Source organism: Triticum aestivum, chromosome 2B (assembly GCF_018294505.1).
Source record: "Triticum aestivum cultivar Chinese Spring chromosome 2B, IWGSC CS RefSeq v2.1, whole genome shotgun sequence".
Lineage (NCBI taxonomy): Eukaryota > Viridiplantae > Streptophyta > Magnoliopsida > Poales > Poaceae > Triticum > Triticum aestivum.
Window position 1 is genome coordinate 24,172,602 of NC_057798.1, and position 18,252 is coordinate 24,190,853.

The following is an 18,252-nucleotide window of genomic DNA, read 5'->3' on the forward strand; positions in this document are numbered from 1 at the left end:
TTTGGCCACCTGCCGTAATATCCAACATGCTCGAAGGCTATGTGTTGGGACGGCTCCCTCTGTACTATGAAGCTTACAGGGTCCATTGAGCCATCCCTCCAATACGGTTCCATACCCTTTATGGGGTTTTTGCTTTTTGATTTTTGTATCTGGTGCCTGAGTGTAATGCACCTTTTTGTTGCGGACTAGGGTTGGGGCCGGATTGTCCCAAAAATTATTTTCGGTTTTCCGGAAACTCTCCATCGCACAGTACTTTCGTACTATGGACGCCAGGTCGGCGAAGCGTGTAATTTTGCGACAGCTGACGGCGTTCAAGATTCCCTTATCCGTGCAATTATTGCAAAAAATTGAGATTGCGTTATCTTCTCGGCAGTCCTTTATCCTTTCCATGACCAGGAGGAATCTGGCCTAGTAGTGATGTACTGTTTCAGCGGGCTCTTGCCGGATTAAAGATAGATCGCATATGTCTGGGCGGGTGGGTTTAATTAAGTCCGGAACCCTACCCGTCTCAAGGCTTAAAGGTCGGGAAGTTTCCGAATTCGGAAGCTTGGATTGCTGGACACGATCCAGCGAGTCCGGAACGATGCATGATTTTAAGTTCAGTGCTCGATCGAAGTCCGTCCCTCCACGGAAATCCGGCATGGAGGGTTCGGGAATCCGGACGTGACTAGTTTTCAATATAGGAGAAGATTCGTCGCATTGTTCCTCTACCACTGCGATGTGGTGGGTGACCTGGGGAGAGTTAATCTCTCTCAGATTGGTTTTAAGCCCAATCTGATTGTAGTCTGTAGCGACTCCCAGGGCGGCGATGCGATCCAAGAGCTCGTTGACGGACGAGAGCTCTATTGGATCCAGCTGCTCGGCGGATTCCGAGCTGACGCGAAGGTTGCTTTTGACGACTTGAGAAGTCATTGTCGAAGCAGTGGCCGGACAGGCGGTTATAAGAAAACCACCTAGCCGGATAGTTTGGCCAGAGGCCAAGGCCCCTTTGGCGAAAATACCGTTCTTGAAGACGGGTGGAGGCATCCTTCCTATCGGTGACGACACAAAGGAACTCTCAATGAAAGCACCAATGTCGGTGTCAAAACCGGCGGATCTCGGGTAGGGGGTCCCGAACTGTGCGTCTAGGCGGATGGTAACAGGAGACAAGGGACACGATGTTTTACCCAGGTTCGGGCCCTCTCGATGGAGGTAAAACCCTACGTCCTGCTTGATTAATATTGATGATATGGTTAGTACAAGAGTGGATCTACCACGAGATCAAGGAGGCTAAACCCTAAAGCTAGCCTATGGTATGATTGTTGTAATGTATGTTGCGTCCTACGGAGTAAAGCCCTCCGGTTTATATAGACACCGGAGAAGGCTAGGGTTACACAGAGTCGGTTACAATGGTAGGAGATCTACATATCCGTATCGCCAAGCTTGCCTTCCACGCCAAGGAAAGTCCCATCCAGACACGGGACGGATTCTTCAATCTTGTATCTTCGTAGTCTTGGAGTCCGGCGGACGATGATAGTCCGGCTGTCCAGACACCCCCTAGTCCAGTACTCCCTCAGTCACCCTATTGTACTTGCTCTGAATCATCCTTTATACAACCGAGCTATCCGGCACCATCTATATCTAGTCCATATGTGGGGTTGATATGGAGACACTCAGATGGTTTGGGACGCGTCTGCCACATCGGACTGACGGTAGGGCTCATCCCATATCTCCTCATGATGTCCTTGATCTGGCTCGACATGTCCTCTTCCTATCCTCTTTTTTGCCTCGTCCGCACATTCGCCACCATATATACCTCCTCCACCACCCTAGCTTTGTTGTCATCCCCAACCCACGACGCTGCCACCCAAGCCCCAACCCACAATGCCGCCGACCGTGCCGCCATCGGCCGCCGCCCTGGTACATGCAACTCTTGCGGACATACACCTCGTGCTCTGCGTGTCCAACAAAATGTCCAAACAGTTTTTTTGTTCTTTTCTCATATGTAGGCAAACAATGGATTCATCATCAGATGGAAACAAGGACCCTAACGAATTCATATAAATAGAGTTCACCGATTCACTACACTCAAACGACGAAGATGCTGAAATGATGATGATGGGCATCCAGGAAGAACTGGAGTAGCAAGAGGAGCATGTGTCAAACTTCAAGGGTTCAACAAAGGGCAAGAGAGTTGTTCCCTGATATAGGATTGCCATCGCGAAGCTTCTCTACAAGTATTGTTGCAAACCAAACCCAACATGCCATGAAGTTTTTTCTACGTCACTTCCGGATGAGCAAAAATTTGTACTTGTGTGTAGTGAATGTCGCGGATGACGCTGATGACTACTTCAAGCTGAGAAAGGATTATTGCAGGCAACTTTCCTTCTCTCATCTGCAAAAATGCACGGCTGCTCCCAGGATGCCTGCTAAGGCCACAGATGCCATTGATGTTGAAATCTGGATGGGATATACCACATGCCTGAATACGACGGTGCAATTTCCACGTGTCGTGCGGAAGGTGTTTGGAGCATAGTGTATGGGAAAACCAACTGTCGAGGACCCACAAAGGTTGATGGCAATTGGAGCGATAATAGGTTTTCCAGGTATGCTCGGTTTAGTTGATTGCATGCATTGACAATGAAAGAATGACACAAAGGTTTGGGCGGGAAGTTCCAGGATTACACCAAAGAGGTCACCATCATGCTTGAAGCAGTGGCATCGAGGAACTTGTGGATTTGGCATGCTTTCTTTGACACGTCTGGTTCTAACAATGACATCAATGTGCTCTAACGATCTTCTTTCTTCAAGAGACTTTACGATAGGGGAGGCTCCAGCATGCAGCAACATTGTCAACATGCACAACTTCAACATGGGGTACTACCTTGTCGATGCTATCTATTTTCAATGTGTGGCATTTGTGAACACTATATCTGATCCTTGTGATAGAAAACAATGTCTCTTTGCACAAATGCAAGAAGGTGCTACGAAGGTTGTGGAGCTGCAATGATCCGGGAACTAGGCCACTTTGATAGCTCTTGACATGTTGTGTAATCTTGCACAACATGATTATGGAGGATGAGAGCAAAGGGGCGGCCCGCACGCATGATTTTTAGAAGCTCGGAGTTCGGTTATGCCTCCCAGAACAAGAGGTAGAGCATGCTGTCAACTTTACTAATATACAAGAAATTCGAGACCAACATGTGCACATTCAACTTCTCAGTGATCTTTGTGGGGCATATGAGAATCTATGCTGGAAATCAATGAACTATGTATTTTATGTTTCATTGCACTCTGAACAAATTGTATGTTTGAACTATGTATCGTTATGTATGAATAATTTTTATATGTATGTGTAGTATTCATTATTTGTGTGTAATAATTGACGTGCATGTGTTCACATGGATTTGAGGATGTGGTTTTTAAGTGAGTGTTATGGTTGCAGATGAGGACATTTGAGTGGCGGACCGGCGCTGTCCGCGAACTCACACGAACACCTCCACAAACTTATATAGGAGGCTGGATTTGCCAAGTCCAGTTGTAGACGCTCTTAGAGCATCTCCAACGCAGTGCATTAAATAATACACATTAAACGTTCACGGACATGTGTGCGAACAACGGATAGGGGGCGACATCCAACCCAGTGTACCAAATGGTTATCTCTGTTTTTCTTTATCCAAAGCACTCAAAGTAATTAAAAGATAAATATCATCATTCATTCGTAATCATGATGTGCAAATATCCCAATGCAATAATAATTCAGATATAAATATTACAGTCCAAATATGAAGTATTGCAATGAAATAGTTCAAATATATTCAACTTATTTGGCCATATTTTTTGGTTCTCCCCTGGAAGCGCCCGCAAATGCTCAACCGGATTGTTTTAAAGTTGCTCATGAGTTGCTCGATGAAGAATGCATTTGGATAAATTCATCAAACGTCTCCGGATTCTACTATGGAAGTTGGATTGGATCAACCATTTGCTCAAATTTCAGACTGTGCGAACTCCTTCACCCTTATCCCGCACAATCATTTTGTGCATGAACACACAAGCTGTCATTACCTCCCACAATGTCTCTACATCCCATATTTCTTTAGGTCCTCAAATGACTGCAAAACGGTTTTATTGCACTCGAAATTCCCTCTCCACATGCTTTCTAGCTCCTTCTTGTCGTCAGGTAAAGTGAGATCTTTTCTCACCACTTGGACCAGAGATAGTATTGATGAAGGTCGCCCACTAAGGATATATCATCGCAAAGATAATAGCCCATGTTGTAGTCATGACCATTAATGGTATAGTTGCATATAGAGGATCTTTTCCTACACACAACCTTGCAAACAATGGAGACCATTCCAACATGTTGATGTCATTGTGAGATCCGGACATCCCAAAGAAAGAGTGCCAAATCCAGAAGTCTTGTGATGCAACTACTTAAAAAATGATTGTGGGCTTCTTATAATGACCTTGATATTGTCTCTGTAGAGCATATGGGAAATTTGCTTTGCAAGTGCATGCAATCCAAGGGCCCGTGCATACATGGCCACCCTCTTTGTTTCTGACAGTGCCATGAGTCATGTGGTGTCATAGATGGTTGGTTCTCTCAAGTACATCTGTCCATTCACCTTGACCACATAACTTTGAGACATGTGCTTTCATACATCCAAAAGTAGTCGTCCCACGAATCTGTGGTCGTGCCATAGTCAAGCATCCTTAATGTAGCTGTGCACTTATGGTAACTAGAGAATCCAATGTTCCAATAACATTCTTCTTTGAGATGAAGTAGTTATCAGAGGCCCGAACACCATCATAGAGGTAATCAAACGCAGCAAAAATAGGACCCGAATAGCACGTGGGGACAAAGTATCTGTCCATCAACATCATATGACCCCGTTCCTATTCCGTTTCATCACTCATTGTCCATTTATTAATCTCTTGAACATGCTTGGATTTTTCAATAACCACATGCATCGTCGACGTTTCATCCTCATCTTCGTCCTCATTTGACGAGGACATATCAATGAACTCAGCGTAGAAGTACTCCACATTTGAATCCAATGTTTTGCTTCACAGTATACAAGAAAAATGTTGCTCCATTCGATCCATATTACCCGTCGTTGAAATGGATGTATCTAGAATTATTTCAGTTCTAAATACATCCATTTGAGTGACAAGTAATATGGATTGGAGAAAGTAATAAATTTGGCTATGACATTTGGCCAAACACTTGCCGGGCATGCTGACCTCCATAGACGGCACTGTTTAGGAGCGATCGGACCGGGGATGGAAAAGTGATGCGTATGCAAGTTGGGGCTGGCGCCTAGGTGGAGCGGCGCAGGTCCGACAGGGTCTGCGCGGCGAAGTGGGTGGTACAATGGTGACGAAGGTCTCGGACTACACAAATACAAAGTAACAACGAGGGGCGGAGTGAGAAACTTGAGGCTCCAGGTTAGGTTTTTGTGTGGACCGTGGGTGTCGGAGGCTTACATCAAAGTGGTCCAGAGGTCACAAACCACCTGATCTTTTTTTTGAAACTGTCACCGGGGGGGGGGGGGGTGGACTCCCCACCTGAATATATTTCAAATAAAGAGTGGTACAAGCTAGAACAGGCGAGAAGAAAGGAAGTCCCACCACAAGCCGGCGTGAACTTTGTCTTCCGCCTTTTTGAGGCGGTGAGTCTAGAGGGTGAGATCCGAAATGATCCCCTTAAGTACATCAATCGGAGGGGTATCAACATTCCTAAAAGTTTTAGCATTACGAGCATCCCAAATCTTCCATGTGATAACCAGCACCATGACATGCCAAATGGACTCAGGGAGTCCTACATGAGTAGGGGAAGACCAAAGCGCTGCAATGGGGAATGAGCAAGGGAGAAAACCAATGGCATCCCAAATGGAGCGAGCTGTCGGGCAGTTGAAGAAGAGATGAGCACGGCCCTCTGGCGCGGCCCCACATCGAGGGCGGGATGGTAAGTCGATGATCTTCTTGCGGTGAAGGATCTTTGTTTCCTTTCCTCCATAGTGTCACATTCGAGGTAGTGTTCGATGCTTTTTTTTCACGGGAGGATTTGACACATGTGGGATTGAGACTGGGAGTGAGGTAGGGGATAGCCATAGATTACTGCTTGGCTGTGCTGTAATCTAAGCTTCTCTGCAAATCAATTGTATAGATTACCCGTTTGTGCTTTATTCTTAGAGTAACGCTAAACCTACAAGGTGTTGTATTTTGTGACACATTCTTCGACTCCACCTAACGCGAGACCCCTCGACAGCACGATAGCATTCCACAATTAACCGGGCGAGAGCCCTAGGCAAAAGAAAAACATGGAGAGAGTAGGACGGTTTTCTTTTCTTTCCCTAACAACGTGTTTAGTTCATGGTAATTAGAGATGAGAATGAAAGTTGAGGGCGAGGAGATTAAAAGTTCATTGTTTGATTGCAAGGAATGTCAGTTTAAGTGGAAAGGAAAATGAGAGTTGAGGGAGCCAAACGAGGAAATGGGAGTAAGAATTCACTTTCCAGCATGTACCAGAGTTTTTGTTTTTTGAATTGAGGGGCGCGCCCACGATTTCATTTCGTTGAGATGAAAGAAAACCGGATAAACAACATATACCAGAGTTTCATCCCACTCTAATTCTTATCATATACTCCCTCCGTTCGGAATTACTTGTCGTAGAAATAGACGTATCTAAATGTATTTTAGTTCTAGATACATCCATTTTCGAGACAAGTAGTTCCGAACGGAGGGAGTAGCAAACAAACAATGGGAGTAAAAATTCACTTTCAATGCCTAATCCCTACACAGATACCCTTGTGCAAACTCTCATTTCTCTGCCTGCCATGGTTACCGAACAGGTTCTAGAGAAAAAAAATAAAAGGCAATATCAGGTGACCCACAGGAAACACCTCCACCGGCCGTTTGTCGCTTGACCCCAGCAAGTCAACAACGCCCGCTCCAGCTCTCGTGTCACGCCACGTGTCCTGCCTGCCATGCACCAATCCAGGCGGGGAGGCGAAAGCATAGTCTGTACACATCCCGCGGCAGGTGGGATAAGCAATCTACAAATCTGGATTATTATACCCTGCTTTGTCAGCCAAACGGTAAGGAGCAAGAAAGAAAATCCGGAACGATTCCTCGGTGCACGATTAGCAAGAGATTATTGTACTATATATTGTATAGCGATGTTTGCCCGGGAAAGGCAACCGGAAAGGAGAAGGTGGAATAAAGCGGTGACCGCAGTGTTCTCACAACATAGGGCGTATCCATTGCGACCGATCACGTGCAACCCGGCCTGTGGCGCATCCTTGTTTAGGGACGTACAATGTACTTCCTCCGTCCGGAAAAGCTGGTCCCAAATTTGTTTCTTAAATAAATGTATCTAGCACTAAGAGCATTCCAAACGCCCAATATTAGCGCCGCGCCAAAAAAATCACAAGTTCAGCGCGCGGCGGAGTTGAAAATAGTACTCCAGCAGACGCTGCATAATAGAGCACGGTGTAAAAAATGTTCAACGCGCCGGTCGAAACTGGATCGCAAGCCGTATATTTGACGCGTGAGCTTCAGCGTGCTAAACTTCTCACGCACGTGGGATGTGCCCCGTGCGCCCGCAGCTGCCGTTAGCCTCCTCGCGTGCGCCCGCCGTCGTTCTCCTCGCGTGCGTCCGCCGCCGGCCTCCTCGCATGCGCAGCCACAGCCACGGCGGCGGCGGGGCGGGGACGAGCCCAGGCGCGGGCGTGGCCACGACGGAGGGACGCGCACGCGGCCACGGTCACGCCCACGGCGGGGCGGCAGGGCGTGGGCGCGGCCATGGCCACGGCGGTGGCGCGGCAGGGCGGGCCGCGGCCACGACCACAGCGGCGGGGGCGGGGACGAGCCCAGGCGCGGGCGCGGCCACGACGGCGGGGCGCAGGCGCAGCCACGACCACGGCCACGATGGTGGCGGGGCGCAGGCGCAGCCACGACCACGGCCACGATGGTGGCGGGGCGGGGCGAGCCGCGACCACGACGAGGCGGAGCTGGGCGCGGGCGCGGCCACGACCACAGCGGGGCGTGCAGGCCACGGCAGGGCGGAGCGCGGCTACGGCGAGCGGGCCACGGCGGCGTGGCATGCCCAGACCATGGCAGCAAGTAGGCCACGGGCGGCGAGCTAGGTACGTGCACGCCTGGGTAATTTTGTGCGCCTGTTGAAGATGCTACTGTTGCTAACTGGGTTGTATATTTTTGACCGTCTGCTGGAGATACTCGGTCATTCGCCGCATTAAAACGCTATTTTGGCGCTATAAAACTTTTTTAACGCGCGGCTCCTTAGGGCGTCTGTTGGAGATGCTCTGACTTGATGCTAGATATGACAAAGTTTTTTAGGCCGAAGGGAACATTACACTATTTTGTGAGATGTAAGTACAGATTCTAAGCACCCCCTTGAAAAAAGAAACTGATCAAAAACATGTTTCGTTCGAAATTTAGGGAATATAATTCGCACAATTTAAACTACAACCATCCACTCACCGTAAATAGAGAAAAACTATCACCATCCACATGTATCAATGATTTGTCCTTTTGTTTAGGAGCTATGTTCTGAGTTGAATGTCGACGATACGGAGTAATAAACAATTTTTTATGTATGATGAACAGCATTGCTACACACACTACATTCCTTGCACGATTTACGGACGACAGAGCCAGCTGAACCTTTAGTCACATCTGATGCGTGGATTTGCACCGTTGGATCATCGGTCGTGCAAGCATCGTCCAAGGACTGTTGTTCGTCAAGTAGTTTCGTATGATGAATGTCGGGGTGTGATCTAGGGATACACAACCGATCTCGTGGACGCGTTCTGGGTCGCTGTCGTCCAAACGTCGGCTTCAGCTAATCTGCAAGCCTATATAGAAAAAAGCTCGCGCGCCAGAACCCATCAAGAATTCCGTCCAACAAAATTCGAAGCCGCCGTCTTCCGCAACACCCCCCCCCCCCCCCCCCCCCCCGCGATCGTGCGCTGCAAGTGCAACCCCGGCGACAGCGGTTCGAGCAGCGGCATCCACGACGACGGCGAAGCAAGCCGGCCCGGCTGAACCAATGGAAGCGGCAGGGGATGGAAGGTTCATATGCAGGTACACATGAATCAAATCACCAGTGTCCTTGTTGTTTCCACTCGGTAGGCACCTCGTCTGTGCGCCTCCCTTCTTCGCCGTCCGCGTCGAGCCTGGCCTAGAACCCCGCACAGTCGCGGCGTCGAGAGAGCGTCGCCCCTTGACGCCGCCGCGTCGGAGGCCGCCCCCTGTGTGCCTTACCGTGTCGCGCTGCGCTCGCTTCAGAACGTGCTCGGCGGTGCCACTGGTGCGCGTCCGCGAACGTGCTCGGCGGTGCCACTGGTGCGCGTCCGCGAAAGCCGTAGCTTGCCGGTTCGCTGCACGCCCAGCATACCATAGATTCGCGTCCGCGACGGCAAAGGATTGCCGGGTCGCCGCTCGCGCAGCATGCCATAGTTGCGCGTCCGCAACTGCCGCAGCTCTCGCCGTGCTGAACGTGCTCGCCTCGCCGTACGGCGCGCATCTCGCCGTGCCGAGCAACTACGGCATCGCCCCGCGCATGCTCGCCTCGCCGTGCGGCGCGCATCTCGCCGTGCCGAGCAACTACGGCATCGCCCCGCGCATGCTCGCCTCGCCGTGCGGCGCGCATCTCGCCGTGCCGAGCAACTACGGCATCGCCCCGCGCATGCTCGCCTCGCCGTGCGGCGCGCATCTCGCCGTGCCGAGCAACTACGGCATCGCCCCGCGCATGCTCGCCTCGCCGTACGGCGCGCATCTCGCCGTGCCGAGCAACTACGGCATCGCCCCGCGCATGCTCGCCTCGCCGTGCGGCGCGCATCTCGCCGTGCCGAGCAACTACGGCATCGCCCCGCGCATGCTCGCCTCGCCGTGCGGCGCGCATCTCGCCGTGCCGAGCAACTACGGCATCGCGCCGCGCATGCTCGCCTCGCCGTGCGGCGCGCATCTCGCCGTGCCGAGCAACTACGGCATCGCCCCGCGCATGCTCGCCTCGCCGTGCGGCGCGCATCTCGCCGTGCCGAGCAACTACGGCATCGCCCCGCGCATGCTCGCCTCGCCGTGCGGCGCGCATCTCGCCGTGCCGAGCAACTACGGCATCGCCCCGCGCATGCTCGCCTCGCCGTGCGGCGCGCATCTCGCCGTGCCGAGCAACTACGGCATCGCCCCGCGCATGCTCGCCTCGCCGTGCGGCGCGCCTCTCGCCGCCGAGCAACTACGCCACCAGTCCGCGCGTGCTCGCGTCGCCGTACCACACGCCTCTCGCCGCGCCCAGCAACTACGCCACCGGTACGCGCGTGCTCGGCTCGTCGTACAGCGCGCCTCTCGCCGCGGCCGCTGCTCGCCTCGCAGCCTGCCACTCGTGCTCGCCGTGCCGCCCCAATATTGCTACGGATATCAGTAGATGCGGGAGGCCTACTAATTTCTTCCTCATCATGCAAAAATCTTGTAATAAGGGCGAACTGATTATCCCCCCCCCCCCCCCCCCCCAACAAGCATTAGTACTACAATTACGCAATTTCAATCATCTGATCATATATTGTTCTTATCTTAACAGTACGACGGACCTGCCTTTGAACAGGCCAGCTCAGATGATGGTGAATGATTGGGGACGAATAGTCCTGGACATCCGTAGCAGCGACGAATCAACAATTCATCCAGCAAATGACCTTCTCATACAAGCCCTGGCTATTTACCCTTGCTCCCACTTGGTTGATCGTTGGGAATCCAAGCTCGAGAAAGATGCAGAATTCATCCGCCAAAGTGAAAAGGGTGGGAAATGCATATTCCTCCTGAATAACACATTTGATGTTCTGCAAATGGTGCGGCGTCAAAGTGCATCTTTTGCGAGTGACGAATTGGCAAGTAGGCTCGCTTCAATGATCGAGCGGTACAAGAAGAGCTACTTGGACGAGTGCTGGGCTCCTCTGAACCGTCTAAACTTGGAGGAGTTTAATGCTGAATTTCTTGCCACCTGTCATCGCCAGATGACATGGAAGGTCACAGCGGAACTCAGGTATCAAATGCGGCAGGAGATCGTGGATTTCATTGTTCCACCGTATGAGGTGTCCTTGTCTGCTCTGCAGGGAAGGGGGAAACGACTTTTAGGGGCGCCTTTTTCATTATTAAGGCGACAAATTGTGGGAGAGAAGAAACAGAAGAAGTACTACTACTATACTGTTGAGCAACTGGAAGGGGAGATAAGAGGATTATTTGAAGGGTGAACGGCTAAGCTAACGGGCGAGGAGAGGACACTGGACCTGTACACGGCCGTGGCATTTAGCATATCTGAAATAAAATGGCCTCCCGCCATGATTTTGCAGGTTGCACTTGTGTCCGTATAACTTTGTCTCGCGGAAAGGGTTGTAATTTATATTAGTTGCATATATATAGTGAGTAGTAGTACATAGAGACCAGAGTCGGCAAGTCAGCTTGTTGGATATAGAAGGTAGAGTTGGTATCAAGCCATGACGTGTAGGCTACACATCCCCCCCCCCCCCCCGCGCGTCGCATATATGACTACGCGTAGGCTAAAAGTATATATGCCTACGCCGTCGTGAGAGCTCCAACAATGTCATGCGTGCGCGCTCATGCCTGCTGTTGCAACTGGGCGCCAGATCCTGCTAGAGGGGGATATCCAGCTCTACATGTTCGTTGGGAGCTGGTCAAGCCAAAGTATTGGTGGATGAACTCCTCTAGCAACCTTGCACATTCAAGCCACAGCTACCATCTAGCTGGTCTTCATGGCGTGCAGTCTCAGCTCGATTTCAAGACCGAAGAGGGAGAAGCGGCGCCATTTTCGCTACCATAAAAGGGACTGATACGTCCATTTTGCATCATGTTTACCTATTGTTACTTATAATATTTTTATGCATAATAATGTTTTTATTGTAATTCTGATGTCTTTCCTCTCATAATATGCAAAGTTCACACAAAGAGGGAGAATTCCGGCAGCTGGAAATCTGAACCTGAAAAAGCTACGCCAGGCCACCTATTCTGCACAATTCCAAATGAGCTGAAACTTCATGAGGAATTTTTATGGAATAAGTAAGAAATAATGGAGCAAAAAACTACTGGAGGTGGCCACCTGGTGAGCACAAGACACCAGGGCACGTCAGGCCCCCCAGGCGCGCCCTGATGGGTTGTGCTTAGCCCAGCCCACCTCCGGTGCCCATCTTCTGGTATATAAGCCATTTTGACCTAGAAAAAATAAGGTAAGGATCGGGACGGAGCGCCGCCGTCTCGAGGCGGAACTTGGGCAGGAGCACTTTTGCCCTCCGGTGGAGCGATTCGCCGGGGGAACTTCCCTCCCGGCGGGGAAATCATCGTCATCATCATCACCAACAACTCTCCCATCTTGGCAAGGGCAATCTTCATCAACATCTTCAACAGCATCATCTCCTCTCAAACCCTAATTCATCTCTTGTGTTCAAGCTTTGTATCGAAACTATAGATTAGTGCTTGTGGGTGACTAGTAGTGTTGATTACATCTTGTAGCTGATTACTATATGGTTAATTTGGTGGAAGAATATATGTTCAGATCCATTATGCTATTTAATACCCCTCTGATCTTGAGCATGATTATCATTTGTGAGTAGTTACTTTTGTTCTTGAGGTCACGGGAGAAATCTTGTTGCAAGTAATCATGTGAATTTTATATGTGTTTGATATTTTGATGGTATGTATGTTGTGATTCCCTTAGTGGTGTCATGTGAACGTCGACTACATGAGACTTCACCATATTTGGGCCTAAGGGAATGCATTGTGGAGTAGTTATTAGATGATGGGTTGCGAGAGTCCCAGTGACAGTGACAGTAGGGGCAGCAAGGCACGTATCGCATTGTTGCCATCGAGGATAAAATGATGGGGTTTTCATCATATTGCTTGAGTTAATTCCTCTACATCATATGTCATCTTACTTAATGCATTACTGTTGGGGAACGTAGTAATTTCAAAAAAAAATCCTACGCACACGCAAGATCATGGTGATGCATAGCAACGAGAGGGGAGAGTGTTGTCCACGTACCCTCGTAGACCGTAAGCGGAAGCTGATGACAACGTGGTTGATGTAGTCGTATGTCTTCACGATCGACCGATCCTAGTACCGAACGTACGGCACCTCCGCAATCTGCACACCCCCTTGCTCCTTTATATACGGGGGCAGGGGGGCACCCTAGAACACACAAGTTGATCTACGGATCGTTCCTTAGCCGTGTGCGGTGCCCCCCTCCACCATATTCCACCTCGGTCATATTGTCGCGGAGTTTAGGCGAAGCCCTGCGCCAGTAGAACATCATCATCGTCACCACGCCGTCGTGCTGACGGAACTCATCCCCGACGCTTTGCTGGATCGGAGCCCGGGGATCGTCATCGAGCTGAACGTGTGCTGAACTCGGAGGTGCCATACGTTCGGTACTTGGATCGGTCGGATCGTGAAGACGTACGACTACATCAACCGCGTTGTTATAACGCTTCCGCTTACGGTCTACGAGGGTACGTGGACAATACTCTCCCCTCTCGTTGCTATGCCATCACCATGATCTTGCGTGTGCGTAGGAAATTTTTTGAAATTACTACGTTCCCCAACAGTGGTATCAGAGCCTGGTTTTATGCGTAGATGTCATATGCACGAGTAGAACACAAGTGAGTTGTGGGCGATACAAGTCATACTGCTTACCAGCATGTCATACTTTGGTTCGGCGGTATTGTGAGATGAAGCGGCCCGGACCGACATTACGCGTACGCTTACGCGAGACTGGTTTCACCGTTACGAGCACTCATGCTTAAAGGTGGCTGGCGGGTGTCTGTCTCTCTCACTTTAGCTGAATCGAGTGTGGCTACGCCCGGTCCTTGCGAAGGTTAAAACAGCACTAACTTGACGAACTATCGTTGTGGTTTTGATGCGTAGGTAAAAACGGTTCTTGCTAAGCCCATAGCAGCCACGTAAAATTTGCAACAACAAAGTAGAGGACGTCTAACTTGTTTTTGCAGGGCATGTTGTGATGTGATATGGTCAAGACGTGATGCTATATTTTATTGTATGAGATGATCATGTTTTGTAACCGAAGTTATCGGCAACTGGCAGGAGCCATATGGTTGTCGCTTTATTGTATGAAATGCAAACGCCCTGTAATTGCTTTACTTTATCACTAAGCGGTAGCGATAGTCGTAGAAGCAATAGATGGCGTAACGACAACGATGCTACGATGGAGATAAAGGTGTCGCGCCGGTGACGATGGTGATCACGATGATGCTTCGGAGATGGAGATCACAAGCACAAGATGATGATGGCCATATCATATCACTTATATTGATTGCATGTGATGTTTATCGTTTATGCATCTTATCTTGCTTTGATTGACGGTAGCATTTTAAGATGATCTCTCACTAATTATCAAGAAGTGTTCTCCCTGAGTATGCACCGTTGCGAAAGTTCTTCGTGCTGAGACACCACGTGATGATCGGGTGTGATAGGCTCTACGTTCAAACACAACGAGTGCAAAACAGTTGCACACGCGGAATACTCAGGTTAAACTTGACGAGCCTAGCATATACAGATATGGCCTCGGAACACGAAGACCGAAAGGTCGAACGTGAATCATATAGTAGATATGATCAACATAGTGATGTTCACCATTGAAACTACTCCATCTCACGTGATGATCGGACATGGTTTAGTTGATTTGGATCACGTAATCAGTTAGATGACTTGAGAGATGTCTGTCTAAGTGGGAGTTCTTAAGTAATATGATTAATTGAACTTAAATTTATCATGAACTTAGTACCTGATAGTATTTTGCTTGTCTATGTTTGTTGTAGATAGATGGCTCGTGCTGTTGTTCCGTTGAATTTTAATGCGTTCCTTGAGAAAGCAAAGTTGAAAGATGATGGTAGCAATTACACGGACTGGGTCCATAACCTGAGGATTATCCTCATTGCTGCACAGAAGAATTACGTCCTGGAAGCACCGCTGGGTGCTAGGCCTGCTGTTGATGCAACTGACGACGTTAAGAACGTCTGGTAGAGCAAAGCTGATGACTACTCGATAGTTCAGTGTGCCATGCTTTACGGCTTAGAACCGGGTCTTCAACGACGTTTTGAACGTCATGGAGCATATGAGATGTTCCAGGAGTTGAAGTTAATATTTCAAGCAAATGCCCGGATTGAGAGATATGAAGTCTCCAATAAGTTCTATAGCTGCAAGATGGAGGAGAATAGTTCTGTCAGTGAACACATACTCAAAATGTCTAGGTATAATAATCACTTGATTCAACTGGGAGTTAATCTTCTTGATGATAGTGTCATTGACAGAATTCTTCAATCACTGCCACCAAGCTACAAGAGCTTCGTGATGAACTATAATATGCAAGGGATGAACAAGACTATTCCCGAGCTCTTCGCAATGCTAAAAGCCGCGGAGGTAGAAATCAAGAAGGAGCATCAAGTGTTGATGGTTAACAAGACCACCAGTTTCAAAAAAAAGGGCAAAGGGAAGAAGAAGGGGAACTTCAAGAAGAACAGCAAACAAGTTGCTGCTCAAGAGAAGAAACCCAAGTCTGGACCTAAGTCTGAGACTGAGTGCTTCTACTGCAAGCAGACTGGACACTGGAAGCGGAAATGCCCCAAGTATTTGGCGGATAAGAAGGATGGCAAAGTGAACAAAGATATATGTGATATACATGTTATTGATGTGTACCTTACTAATGCTCGCAGTAGTACCTGGGTATTTGATACTGGTTCTGTTGCTAATATTTGCAACTCAAAACATGGACTACGGATTAAGCGAAGATTGGCTAAGGACGAGGTGACGATGCGCGTGGGAAATGGTTCCAAAGTCGATGTGATCGCGGTCGGCACGCTACCTCTACATCTACCATCGGGATTAGTTTTAGACCTAAATAATTGTTATTTGGTGCCAGCGTTGAGCATGAACATTATATCTGGATCTTGTTTGATGCGAGACGGTTATTCATTTAAATCAGAGAATAATGGTTGTTCTATTTATATGAGTAATATCTTTTATGGTCATGCACCCTTGAAGAGTGATCTATTTTTATTGAATCTCGATAGTAGTGGTACACATCTTACATTCTTAAGAAGTTGATCCCCACTACTAACAATTCTCTCAACATGCAGCCCGTCCACATCATCATCTAGCCACCTCAGGAATTTTCATCCACGTCACTTCATCTCTTCGTTATTTTTTTTTCTTTTCCACGCTCACGTAGCATCCCTTGCTGGCATATTTTCCCCTAATGTTTTTTTACCAGCGCGTCGCTACCTCAGCCCACCATCCACTATGTACTTACAGTTAATTCCCACTGTCCCACACGATTCTATAAGATTAATTGAGGAGGCATTTAAGCGGCCGGCCGGAGTAGTGATGTCGCCCATATTCAGAAGCCTATCACGATGGTTCACCTTCATCTTCCCTGAATATATATATCTCCACAAAATTTGCCTTCGAAGTCTTCAAATAAAAACAGTTCCCCTTCACATCCTCGCCCCGATGTACCTCACGAGCCCGACTTTTCTCTGGCGGCGTCCGTATATGAAGATGCGGCGCCGGCTTGAGGGAATCGGGCGGAGGAGGCCTGGGGACGACGAGGTGGTTCCCTCATCTCACAGAAAACCGAGCGTGTTCTTCCTCCCTCCCTTCTCGAGACTTGCGGCGGCTATGGAGCGTGGGCACACGTTAGCAACGGATGGAGGGTTGCAGCACCGGATCGAGGTGAGTCCATCTCCCGCTCTCTCTCTCTATCTAGATCCCTCTGGATGGTGTGTGTGCTCCACGCCAGCCATGTGTGCGACCGGGGACGAACAAATCAGACCTAGGTGGATGTGACTGGATGGCTGGAGGCCTTCGCCGCCGACCCACACATCGGCACCACCTCCCGCGTCGTCTCCAAGTCCATTTCCTGCTGATAGTTCTTCTTCTGTCTGTTAGTCTCAGTTAGTTCGTCCCTTCATCATCAGGCCATCAGTCATCACTACAGATGGAGCAAGGAGGAGCATTCAGCTGTACTTTCCACAGCCACTGATTCCACCACGCAGGTCATACGGTGCTTTGCATCTGTGATAAGAATAAGATTAATCTAATCTGATCTGATTAATGTACTCAATTTTGCTGGTTTCTTCAAACTGTTTATTGCAGGAATTGTCAGAATGGAATGCGAAATATTGCGACAAGTTTGGATTTGTCTTCATGATATGCGTGTCCAGGAGGACCGCCCCTGAGGTCTTTACCGAGCTTAAGTTCTGCAGATGTCCATTCCAGTAGTTGATTTCTGTAATTGACGACATGTATGCCTGTTTGGGTTGTCATCTCAACAATCCTTCCAACAGTATTTGGATATGCTCGCCTTAAATTCCAATATGTGGTTTTTGTAATTGACATGTATGCCTGTTTGGATCATCTCAACAATCCTTGCAGCAGTAATGAGTGTTTTTTTTGGTGTGCGTATGTGTTGTGTGCCGTTCGGGTGTGCGTGCGTGCACCGGCCGGTTGTGCTGGTGCTAATCCTCTCTCCCAGTTGATTCCAAGGCACTGTACTAATCCTTCTCCTCTGTTTGTAGGTTCACAAAAGTGAGGCCACGACGTGGAGCTAGGCGGCGGTGGACTGGAGAACTTCTCTCTGTTAATTCTGTCTTTCTCTCTCTTAATAAGTTTATCTATGTACTCTCTGTGTTAACTGTGTGTGTGTGTGTGTGTTAATCCTGTATGAAGAATCAACATAATTCTGTGAATTTCAGACTTTGGGTGAAAGCAACGGGTTCAGTGGGCATGCGTGATTATATCCTTCTGGTGCATTTAATATATGTAATTGAGCGAACAAGTTGCATAATGACAGTTTCCTATTTTCTTTCTATAGAGTTATGTTATCCAATGCACATAATTAGTCAGAAGAGGGAGCTTTCTGATGCAGGTACAACTAAACACTATATTTAGAAGACCAAAGCCGTAAGGATCTATCGGGACTAATGACATTTGTTTATCTCCTGTTGTCGGATCGATTAAAGTAAATGTACCTGGGTGTTATGCAGATTGCACACAATCAAGACTTGGGGTTGTAGCTAGGTGTTCAAGTTTTAGCTGCAGCTTGATAGTTTATTCCACTTGCAGAGAGAGTGGAAATATTGCCTAAAGGTTTAACCATTCTCTTTCCGATTGTTCGTCTATTGTCCAAGCTTTGAATGATATAAGTTGGAGGTTTGATCTTACTTACCTAT

At 48.7% G+C, this 18,252-nt stretch overlaps 1 protein-coding gene across 1 annotated transcript; it reads left to right on the forward strand.

Moving 5' to 3' along the window:
* The first annotated feature begins 16,433 nt into the window (after window positions 1-16,433).
* Window positions 16,434-17,975, forward strand: LOC123040080 (uncharacterized). The gene is made up of 4 exons (XM_044463020.1): window positions 16,434-16,753; window positions 16,999-17,076; window positions 17,177-17,260; window positions 17,599-17,975. The coding sequence occupies exons 1-4, from the start codon at window positions 16,532-16,534 to the stop codon at window positions 17,629-17,631; spliced, it is 417 nt and encodes a 138-aa protein (XP_044318955.1). The 5' UTR covers window positions 16,434-16,531; the 3' UTR covers window positions 17,632-17,975.
* The last annotated feature ends 277 nt before the right edge of the window (window positions 17,976-18,252 follow it).